The 12545-nt window shown below is 38.3% G+C and overlaps 1 protein-coding gene across 2 annotated transcripts in view; it reads right to left on the bottom strand.

Annotated features, from left to right (window-relative positions):
* The window catches only part of TTC29 (tetratricopeptide repeat domain 29), a 256428-nt gene that overhangs the window by 208321 nt on the left and 35562 nt on the right, over positions 1–12545 (bottom strand). For both annotated transcript variants that reach the window (XM_009207668.3, XM_003899247.5), the window contains 2 exons: positions 11601–11824; positions 6113–6298 (listed from right to left, as the gene is read on the bottom strand). In XM_009207668.3, coding sequence (XP_009205932.2) covers positions 6113–6298; positions 11601–11824 — 410 coding nt within the window. The remainder of the gene's footprint in view (positions 1–6112; positions 6299–11600; positions 11825–12545) is intronic.

Raw genomic sequence — 12545 nt, 5'->3', positions numbered from 1 at the left:
GAGTGCTGCTTACCAAGTTACCTTGCTAGCAATTGTTCCAGTAAATGGAACATCCATCTAGGCACACATCATGGCCTTCCAGAAGCAAGTTAGGAAAGCAGAGATAGATTAAAAACTCAAAGAGAGATTCTAGTAGCAGTCTTGTTGTCAACCTTTGGGAGTTGGTGGCTATTAGTAGGAAAGATCCTTGGAAAACTGAGGAGTGGGAGACCTACAGGGTTAAGATTCAGTGATAGAATTTATTGTTTTTTTAGTGAGAGTAAAAGAAGTTGCCAAGGATGGGATGGATACTGTACTGAGAAGAAAGCTGAACCACTGCTTCATAACACTCATGGAAAGATAAAACAAAAGCACATAGTGCCATGATCACTGAAGAATGGGTAGAGGAGATATTAGGGAAAGGTACCGACGATCAGCAAACAGGGATAAGTGGGCTCCCAATTCTAACTCCTCTCTATGAGATCAAAATGGGAAAGGGGACAGCCCCTTACAGTGGTGGCCTCCTCCAGAAGTCTGTTGTTGAGTCTGCCTTCCACTGCTGGGTGTTTCAAGGGAGAGCTGGTAGTTATTCCAATGTGTCTTCACAATACTGTGCTGCTCCTGGTGCCTTCTGAGCTCCCGGCAATTTATAGAGATATACTATCTAGTGTCTGTCCCAAAACTGTCAACAATAAATCTTAGGATCCGAACTGAGCAAGCTAGTCAGGACAACTGTTCCTTTCTTCAGAAGTCCCCCAGTCATTGGAAGAACTTGGAATTAATGCTGTAGATTATGGTTAGCCTTGACTCCAACTCTGTACTAAAGTCATACAGAAGGGTCTTCCAAACCGGAAAATGTGCACTTTCTACGTTGTTCTTACAGTGGTCTCCCCTGCCTTGTCTGCAGTGAATATATTCAGTAACTTGGGGCTGTCACCAATCATCTATCATCCAGGAGGACATCTAATTGTCCTCCAGGTTTCCCACAGCAAAGTCAATATCTAGACTCAAAGCTAATGGGTTGAAATGGAATGGGCTGCTGATGAAGTGGGAGATGATACTTACAAGCGACCCACTGGAATTGGGAGAAGGGAAAGGACTAAAATGTGGACTGAAATGAAGGGTTAACTTGTCCAAGACTGATCTCTCCAGTCCAGCCCCCCACAAAGGCTGGCCTCCTGCACAGTCCATGTAAACCATCTAGTCTCAGTGCTTAAGTCCATTAATTTGGTCAAAAGCAAGGCTTGAACTTAGCTCATCATGGGGAAGAGGAGAGAGGAAAGTGCTGGTGCTGCCTCAACTATGAATGCTGCTGTGGTAAATCCTACTGCTAGTTTGCATGCCCCCCAAAACTCACCAATAAAGCTGCAACTGCAAGGCTTGGACCCCAGTCCCTCATCATGCCAGAGAAGGGGCTGGTGATGTATCCAACCACCAATGCTGACCTGGCAGGATGGGACTGAAATGAAGGCTGTGCCAGTCATCTTGCTATTGTTCCCTGGCCTCAGATCATACCAGAGGAGGAGCTGGTGTTTCCCTAGTCATGTCTGCCCCCAACAGACCTCTGTGTGCAGCTTTAGAATGACTAGGAGCATCTCCTATTGATCCAGTGTCTGAGAGCTTTCTCCAGTGCCCCACAGGCACAGTGAGAATGCTGCTTGCCCATTTGTCCTGTTTGCATAATAAAATCCTTACAAATAAAGTCATAATTCTAAAAGAAGATACAGCAGATTTGTTCCAAGTGTTTTTCAGTTGATGACTACTCCAAGCCAGCCACCCCAAGTAAAGATCTGAAGATATTTGACCTGAAGAATGAGACTGCCAGCCCTTGAGCCAAAGGGAACCAGGCCGCGCTGCACCCCAGAGACCCATTTTTAGCAGCAGTGGGGATTTGAACCTATCTACTGTTCATGACTCTGGCCAGGGGGCTCTGTGTGGGGCTCTGGTCACATTTACACCAGTGGGATGAACATGACCCCTGACTGCAGCCATGTGCCCAGTCTCTGTGGCTCTGGCTTCTGCTCATGTTCCTCATTTGCTCCATGGTTCTCTGAGTGTGCTGGAGCCCTGCCCAGGCCTATAGCCAGCTTGGTTGGGCCCTGACAACCTGCCCGTTGCCATCTGCCGGCTGATGTCCCACTTTAGCATGAATGAGGGCACTCCTGGAATCAGGATGCTGCCACCTGCTCCCGCGCACAGCTGCCACCTAGCTGTTGCTGCATGGCCTCCATTCGCTTGTCTGGGCCAATCAGATCAGATATGTGGAAGCTGGGCCACCATCACCTCAGAGGGAACCCTTCAGCCAGGTAAGTCCCCACTCCACTCTAGCCACATATTCTTGAAACTCCCAGTTTACTTTTTTAGGTTGAAAATTCTACCCCCTATTACAGAAGCTTCACAGATAATTTTCACCCTCACTAGGTACATCAAACACTCAAAGTTAATCTCCAGAGTTTTCATCAACATTGACTTAGTTGTTTTATCTGTCAGGCAATAAAGGTATGGTTCTAGGGTTTATGAACTATTTAAGGGCATAGAAAAATATTTTAGATCTGACAGAAAGTAGTTCCAAAACAAAATAACACACTCTCAAATGATCTCAAAAGCAAAAGCCTTTACAATTATTCATAACCCAAACTTTTTACTTATGAAATATGAGTGCATTTCATCATCCAGTAGGGTGGGACATCTAAACTCGAGCAAGTCAAGGACCTGAGAGTGTAATCTCATGGCAGACCCTCCCTAACTGCTCACATTTTCCAACCTCATCGTTTCCCTCAGTCACTGTGTGGCTGCCACCAATGGTAGGTGCGACCATGGCGGCGTGGGTACTAACCACAGGGCCCATAGGCAGAGTATTTGTTGAATGAACGGGTGCATCGATGAATGAATAAACAAATTAACAATATATAAATCCTACAATAGAAATATTTTAAGATATTTTTAAAAATCAGAATGAGAGGGGAATGGGGAGTTGTTGCTTAATGAGTAAAGCGTTCCAGTTTTGCAAGGTGAGAAAGTTCTGGAGATTGGTTGTGCAACCAAGCAAATATACTTAACCCTGCCAAATATACTTAGAAATGATGAGGATGTCTAAGTTTTTTGTTACATTTTTCACCACCATAAAAAATTTAAAAATCAAACCAAATTTTTAAAAATTAGAAATAAAATTTACAGAAAAATCCAAAATACACTTATGACAGCTATCTGAATCTCACTGCAGCAGCTCTTCAGTTTTCATCAACATAGCCCTGACTTCTTCAGTCCTATTTTCATATAATATGTATTATTTATTCCGTGACTTCTTTTGGGGGAGGTCAGTAAGTGACAGTTCCATTTGACAGTCCAGACAGAATTTGATGGCGTAATTACAAAAACAAAATAAAAACAATTTTACTTTTAATTTTATATAAGGAAGAACTTAACCCTTTTGTACAATTTGAGAAACAAAACTTGACTTTTAGCAACAGGCTAGAAATTTTTAACAAATTTGAAATAACTTTTCAATTTATAGTAAGCCATATCTCCTCAGTGTGTACATTTATAATCACCTAGAGTTTCCACACTCAGAAATAACTACTGTTAACGTGTTAGTGTAGATATATGCACAATACAAATATATTTTACATTGCACTTTATATCTTATTTTTCTATTTAATGTATCAGGAGCATTTTCTGAAATTAACACATATTCATGGTTTCCTGTGTTAATTTGGAATAAAATCGAAAGTCCTCACCTTGGCCTACAGGCCCCAGTGTGATCTATCCTAAGCCTCCCTGTGTAACTTCAGCTTCTTCCACTTCCCACCTTCCACTCGCTGTGTTCTATTCACACAGGCCTTCTTGCTGGTCCTTAGGCATGATCAGCATGCACTTGCCTCAGGGCCTTTGCACTTATTGCATCCCCCCTCTGGAACCCCTTGCTTCAGATTTTCACAAGGGCTACTCCCTCATTTCACTGCTATCTCACCTTATAATAGGTAAGCACCTTATATAAAGTGATAACCATTGTGTATCCCCTTGCTCTACTTTATTACGTATTGTAGGACTTAACACGACTTAATACAATATTACATAACTATTGATTGTTAAGACCTGGTTTTCCTAGAAGAATGTAAGCTCTACAAGGGCAGAGACTTTGTCTTGTTCATTCTTCTATCCCCTGACACCAGGTTGTAAATCATCATTTGTTTAATGAACCAATGACTTTTGCTTTAACCTATTTCATGACTGCACAGAACTCTGTTGCACGGATGTTGCTAAATACATTTAGCTAATTCCCTTTTCTGGGATACTAGAGATTGCACTGCAGTGGAATACTTAAATATGTTCTCTTAAATATAGTAGTTTTCCATTGCTTTATCCGAGTTAATTACATTGAGTGCAGCAGCTTCCTAGCCATCCGCCTTCCTCTTTTCCCTCCTCCCACAGTTTGTATTACAGACAGACTGATATCCCACTCCTTTCCTTGCCCTCCATGTACAGAAGCTTAAGTCCAAGCTCTGACTGCTGGTGTGTCCCTATTCTACCTTCCCACTGTGGTTTCCCAGGGTGGGAGGAGGGGGGAGGATCACGAAAAATAACTAATGGGTACTAGGCTTAATACCTGGGTGATGAAACAATCTATACCACAAACCCCATGACACAAGTTTACCTATGTAACAAACCTGCAGATGTACCCCTGAACTTAAAATAAAAGTTAAAAAAATCATTTAACTATTCCAAAAAACAGCCCACACTTCCCACTGGATGCAGGTTGTCCGTCTTATCAGTTGCTCTAATTATGCTTTAGTGTATATTGTTCCCTTTTCACAGAATATATTCCTATTCATTTACAAGCCTAAATTCCACCCATCTTCCAAGTCCCTTGCCAGTCCCTCCTGATTGCATCGTGCCTTCCTTGAATCTAGTCTGCATGACATCTCATCTCCCTAAGTTTTTCTAATACTCCCTATGTCTAGCACGCATGATGGCTTCTGACCATGTTCAGGCACCTCATGAGCTTTAGCTACAATCACATGAACTGCAACTTCCTGAAGCACTTTCAAAGTCTTATGCAGTCCTAGTCACAAAATAATAAATATTTTTTAAAATTGAGCAGTTTCACCAAAGTCAAAACTTTTATGCAAAACGAGATAGTGTTTTGAGGGAAGAAATGGCATTATCCAAGATCAAATCTTTTCATCTTTCCCTATATTTTCTTTGCATATTATCTACACACTATTCTGCCATAAAGAATTTTCCATTCTTAAATTCCTATTTGCAATCCTTGATCGACCACTATACAAAATCTATTTCTGACAATTTTGTTGTTGTTTTAGATTTTGGCTTGTCTTAACATTATTAAGTATGAAGTTATTTTTAAATGAGTATTTCATTCAGGAATTATTTTAAAAATCATGATGAGGCCGGGTGCAGTGGCTCAAGCCTGTAATCCCAGCACTTTGGGAGGCCGAGACAGGCGGATCACGAGGTCAGGAGATCAAGACCATCCTGGCTAACATGGTGAAACCCCGTTTCTACTAAAAAAAAAAATACAAAAAGCTAGCCGGGGGTGGTGGCAGGTGCCTGTAGTCCCAGCTACTCAGGAGGCTGAGGCAGGAGAATGGCGTGGACCTGGGAGGTGGAGCTTGCAGTGAGCTGAGATCCGGCCACTGCACTCCAGCCTGGGTGACAGAGCGAGACTCTGTCTCAAAAAAAAAAAAAAAAAAAAAAAAAAAAAAAAAAAAAAGTCATGATGAGGTGGTATGTGAGTTACATAGATATTTCTTGGTTTTCATATAAGGGTCACGGGGCAGTATGAAAATCATAAACTATGCCTTTCATTCTTTCATCCTGTGTGTGGAGGGGGGGGTCAGGGAGAATGCTTTCTCTTAGTGAGGATGTTACCGGGTAGGAACTGTAGGTTGAGCACTCAGGCAGAAGCATGAGCAAGGGATTCTGCAAAAAAATATTCTGTAAGGAATACTGAAGCTAGGTCCACAAGTCACATGGTTTTGTTTTTTGATCTCAATAATATACATGATTATGCTGAAATCTCAGGTCTTTTTCTCCACCACCACGTGTTTTTCGGTTGCGTGATCTCAGGATCCACCAAAACACACCCAAGGCATCCTGGCAAATGCCTACTCACCATCTTCCTCGTAGAGAAGACCCATATGCATGTGTGCCTCGGCTTCTTTCTTCCCACCGTCAATTTTGATCAGCTGAGCAATCTTAAAACATCGTTCATAGAAGTGGTTCCTTACCCACTTGTCTTCAGGGTTATTGAAGTAACAGGCCAGAGCATACAAGTTGTTATATACATCTTCGAAGGATTCTTCAAAGAGAGAAAAGCGCCATGAATGGCATTAGAAAGATGTCTCATGGCATACCCTTTAGAATGGCAAACCAGTATCATGACATTTATTTCCTACTTTTCCTTAAAGATGTGATTAACAATTTTAAAAATTGGGTCTAAAAGCAAAAATTAATTTATTTTAACTATTAATTTAATTACATTAATTAACGGATGTGCAGATGAGTAAAGCAACAAAAGGCTTTCTGAAAACTTACAACATGTAGGAAATTCACACTATTTGGTTGAAACAGGAGGCTTTAAAATATAGGACAGGACAATACCTACTAGCAACATGCTCAGTGCTTTTGGAAGAAGGAGTATATGGTATCATTGAGCACTTTTCCCACTGGAGGTTTGAAAGTACTTAGAGATTCTAGAGATGGCAATGTTTCTCAGCCATGGCAAAAGAAAATGTAAATGAAGAAAGCAGAATGGATATGAAAATACCAAGGTATTTCATATCATAAAAAATGTCACGGGCCTGATAGATACAACAAATGATGATCAGAATGACCCTATAGGCTCCATATGCTTTCAAGCAATGTTTCTAGCAATATTAATTTCTAGCAATGTTAAGAAAGAGTAGACTCCTATGCTTCTGTTTTCTATGGGTATTTTTTTGCTGGGAATGCATAAATACTAGTCGTTTTTATTCAGAAAGTTGTTGATTAAACTCTTGTAGGTTTTTTTTTTAAAGGGTATCTAACCTATATGTACACAAAAAGTGTGTCCATCAATTGTAAATCAGTCTTATAAACCCCACCTTGAACAAACATGTCTGTGTGTTAATAAATCATGCCTCAGTCCTGTAAACTCTATTCTAATGGTGAATATGAACAAATTAATAATATTTATGTCTTTTGTATTTATGCTGAAAGCATAGTTGTATTATAAAATGCAGTGGTCTCTGGGTTGCCCTTCCAATAATTTTTTAATAACAACCATTATCTATTAGAATTCACTGATATTAATTGTTCACTACTACCAGAGGAATCAACCCACATATTCCTGAAGAGATTACAATTATGAAACATATTGCCCAGTAGGACACCTATAAGATTAGAACCAAAACTCAGAAAAAATTAAACAGGTTGATTGCAACAAAGGGTCATTTTGCAGAACTGTAAATAAGTCACCCCGATGTTTCAAAAGAAATTTCTAAAACCGATTCTATTCCTTTACATATACTTCTTCAAAATTCTTTAAAATGGAAACTAAGATTTATATGAAAATAAATGTAGTAACCAGAAAACAAAACAAAAAGGTCTCCCTATCCTGGAAGTTGCTGGGGATTCTGGAGAGCCATTCTGCTTTTCGAGGACACTCACACTAGGTGACAGCTCAGGTGAAAAGTAGATAACCTAAGTTATTTATTTGATGCAAATACTCCCACCTCAGAACTATTTCTGGGCTTTGTCTTTCCATTATGAACTTCCTACATAATGTGAATACAACAGTAAAGTCTGTTTTGTAATATTTCATATTCTTGGTTATATTTACTGATTAGAGAGTTATTGCTTTTAGAAGCCAGCAAGTAAAACATTTGGTATTTTCCACTTTAATAAAAAGTATATATATAATTAAAAATATATGTAGTCCTGAAACAATTTTTTTATATTTTAGTAATTAAACCTTAATGTAAAAATATTTGCAACATTTCATAAGGTTTTTATTTTATTTTATTTTTTTAGGAATGAGTTAGATAAGCTACCAAGATTACATATTTAAAGACTACTTGTCAGCTAAGCTATTTTTCTATGAAAAAAATGGATGGTTTTCCAGAATCTTAAATATAAAAGAATATATTCAAGTTTCAAATCTTTGGGCACTCCAAATACATGTCCTGTGCCCTTTACAAAGGCTACAAGTAGCCTTCTCTCCTTGCTTGTAGACAACTTCCTTGAATTGTCAGCAGGTAGACTCAGAAGATGAAAATCAATTTTATTGTGGGTTTCTTATGCTCTTTAAAAAGACGATTCTACAATAAAATAAATTTGGGAAACCTTTTTGCTAATTTCCTTTTTCAGTAAACCACACAATAAACATCAGCATGCTAAATGCTCTGATTAGTCCTGCGATACATCAACCTGCTTAACCTCAGTGTTAGTTCACCTGGTATTTCTCAAGCTTATTTTGCCAGAAAATTGTTTTGTTTTGCTTTACATCAAATCTGTAAATATCTGTGGAATTTTGCTTTAGTAGAACATAATTTGTGTATCTTAAACAAACATTATTAGAAAAAAATTGCTGCTCAACCCTTAATAAATTTAAAAGTCAAGTGTAAATAATGTTTGAATTATCTATTGATTCTCTTACCCATTACCATTATTGTCATCTCTTCCCTAACCCCATGGGACATAAGGCTCAAATCAGATGTCACAGATGGCACAGCAATGACTCATGACAATGGGTAATATTTTTAAAATGTATCAAGGACAAAGAGACACTTTAACAAATGGAAAATAACCCCAAAGAAATGATTGACTTACTTTAAACACACCTTTGCTATAAAACAGCAAGTGATGTTTTGTAAAGTAATTTAAATAACTCTAGGTTACTGCTTTGTAAGTCTCAAGAGACAGAACTGACCTGAGATGACTATTGTTAGTGCCATAGCTTTGATTAAATGAACTTCACTGTGACCCTAGAGTGATGGTCCTTCCAATGAGAAGCAACGAGAATGCTCAGTTATACGCTATCTCAGGAAAATTGTCTCCAACCCCACAACCATATGGAATGGAACTTTAAGATACTATTAACATTTCTATATTCTAGGCATACATATACATTTTAAGATTTAGGATTCATTCAAGTTAATAAGAGTGAATGTTCATATCTCATTTTCTGGTACGTTCCTAATTCAAACCACAATTTTCCTCCAGTAAAGTTCATGTGTTGAATGTGGAAAAAAAATTATAACATTTTTTGAAAGAAGGCCACACAAATGTTTACATGTCCTTCAGCTGAAGTTTTTCCAGTAATACTTTTGTAATAATTTTAATTTTCTATATTTCAACCAGACAAAAGTCACTGAATTTTGCGGGAGATAATCCTACAGAAGAGACATTGGCTATTATAACGTTGGACTTTGGGCCAGGTGCAGTGGCTCACACCTGTAATCCCAGCACTTTGGGAGACTAAGATAGGTGGATCACTTGAGGTCAGGAATTCAAGACCAGCCTGGCCAACATGGTGAAACCCCGTCTCTACTAAAAATACAAAAATTAACTTGGCATGGTGGTTTGTGCCTGTAGTCTCAGCTACTCGGGAGGCTGAAGCAGGAAAATCGCTTGAACCTGGAAGGCGGAGGTTGCAGTGAGCTGCGATGGCACCACTGCACTCCAGCCTGATTGACAGAGCAAGAGTCTGTCTCAAAACAAAACAAAAAGTTGGACTTTGTTAACTTTTGGATTGGAGAAACATTTTTACTTATACATATAGTAACTTTTCTTTAAGAAATATTATAAATTAAAATCTTTTCTACCCTGAAATAGACTATGTGGCATTTTAGGTTCTTTATAAATTTGAAAAAGCTTTCTGACAAGCTGGCTCACATCTATGACACCTTATGACAAGTGACATATTTAGCTTATATTTACACTATCTCCAATGAAAGCCTCGATTTAAACAGTGAATATGATAAAATTCAACTGAATAAAAAAGCTAATGAGCAAATATTATCTTAATTAGTTCTACTTTCAGTTTTAATATCACTTCAGAATTTTGGGCTAATACTAGAATGTAGGTTGTTTTATTTTGTTTGTTTTGTTTTGAGATGGAGTCTCACTCTTGTCACCTAGGCTGGAGCGCAGTGGCGTGATCTCAGCTCACTGTGACCTTTGTCTCTCAGGTTCAAGCAATTCTCCTGCCTCAACCTTCTGAGTAGCTGGGATTACAGGTGTCTGCCACCATGCCCGGCTAAATTTTTTGTATTTTTAGTACAGATGGGGTTTCACCATGTTGGCCAGGCTGGTCTCGAACTCCTGACCTCAGGTGATCCACCCGCCTCGGCCTCCCAAAGTGCTGGAATTACAGGTGTGAGCCACCAAGCCCAGCCAAAATGGAGGTTTTTCACAGTAGCACTTTTTATTTACAAAAGTTAATTTCTTGAGAAATTATTATAAATCATATTTTAAAGTTCACCAAAATACTTTTTTTCACATCGATCCTGCAATGAAACCCTTTTCATAATATAAATAACCACCTCCTAGCCCGCTCCTGCCACACACACACCCTAGTTCATTTGTTTTGTTCACATTTTTGTGTGTCTCATATTCATAAGTCAGGTCAAAACCTGATGGGAAATATGTATTGGCTCCAACATATAGAGACTCTTCTAATGTTGTTTACATGACTCCATAAATTTTCTCCATGGTACCATTGGGTAAAAAAAAGTTGCTAATACTCTATTTTCTCATTGAAAAGCCTGAAATGACTTGTAGACATTGTCATGTTGAGGCCTGAGTTTTTCTTGTTGAATCCTGTGGTATTTTCCCCAAAAAACGTGGAGAAAAGAATAATTTAGAATACCAAATTTACATGCCAAATTCTAGGATTTCCTTTTTATCTTTGATTATGGATGACTAGTTAAAATGACCCGTTCCTAATATGTAACTAAGAAATATTTATGACAACAATATCAGTAAAATTAGTGTAGAGATGAAAATATTTACTACTTGGAATATACATTAACTTTCTGGAAAATTTTGAAATTCAAAAAATTTATTAGAAATGATATCATGGAAAATATCAAATTAACAATTTTATTTGCAATTGTGAATTGCAGGTTTTTTAAATGTCTTTTTACTATTTACAAAGATAAATTCTCCAATTCAAATCAGTAGGACTTCTTGACCCAAACTTCAAAGTCCACTATCTAAACTTAGGAAAATCAGTGTGATTTTCAAGTTATAGTACTCTTTGAAAATATCTCCTCTGTGAAAGTCAATGTTCAGATTACATATACAGAAAAGCTGTAGAAAGGTTTAAATCTAATGATAGGAACTATGTTACTTCATGGGGAAGTTCTGGAAATGTTATTAGGTGCTATGTGTTGTCTTCCCTGGCTCGGAAGGACATCACCAGGATGCTCCCGTGTCTGGGCAGCCTCGTGATCCAATATTCCCTATTCTTAATTCCAGAAAGACGCTTAATTGACTGGGTTGAAGTGTGTTAAGTTGTCTTAATGTTTCAAATTCATACATGAAACAATCTGGAATCTTCCCCCAGGAGCTCGCTGTTCTGACTCCTTCTGTGCTCTGCCCACAGTCCCACCACTTACTTTTTCTCTCAGCGTCCTCAGCCCTGGTCAGGTAATGGTAGAAGTAATCCAGTTTATCAGGCTGCTCCTCCAGGGGCTTCTGCAGCCAGAAGAGGGACCTGACTCTCGCAGCCTCCCTCAGGGCATCCCACTGCTCCATCAAAGCGAAGAGCTCGGTGAAGGACTTATGATAACCATCTCGCAGCATGTCCACACAGATGTTCTTCTTGTAGGAGTTCCTATAACTGGGAATATGAATCAGAACACTCACAGATTTATGTTAATCCTTTCAGTCTGCATGGTGTTTTAATTCTCTAATAATTAAAGGTTGAATCATGTTGCCTTTTTTCCCACAGTGAAAGCACTGAAAACTATCAAAAGATCTTTGCCTCAAACACTTATAATTGAACAACTTCTGTTTAATGAAAGATGCCAGGAGCTATCTAAATACAGTAATTTTAATGAAATTACATTATAAACATATCAGTTCCAGAGCTGAGCTCCATTTGATAAGGACAAATAAGCTAGTTGACTGATGAATATTCAAAAATACTTGATACATCAGCCTCCCACCAAAAAAAAAAAAAAAAAAAACCCCAACAAGTCAAGCAAGAATAAAAATTGCCATTTAATATCAAAACAATATTCTCTCTATATTAGTAGTTTCACTGTATGTTACAGAAGTTCATCATTCTTTCATTCATGCAGAAAATATTTATTGAATTCTATTACTAACTATATATTTTCAAATTATTTTCAGTTAGAATTAAGTTAATGATTAATAATTCTATTCTAACTTCAATAATCAAATGCAAGAAGATAAAGTGACAAACAAATATTCCTTTTAGTCATGCGACAAATAGGTTCTGAGTTTCCTACTAAGTACCCGGCACTGTTCTAAACCAAATAGATTCCATGCCCTTGTGACGCTTGCATTCTAAGGGCAGAACATGACTAACAAATAAG

This window comes from Papio anubis, chromosome 3, assembly GCF_008728515.1.
Source record: "Papio anubis isolate 15944 chromosome 3, Panubis1.0, whole genome shotgun sequence".
Taxonomy (NCBI): domain Eukaryota; kingdom Metazoa; phylum Chordata; class Mammalia; order Primates; family Cercopithecidae; genus Papio; species Papio anubis.
Note: the sequence above shows the minus strand (reverse complement) of the source record. Positions and strands in the feature narration are given on the sequence as shown.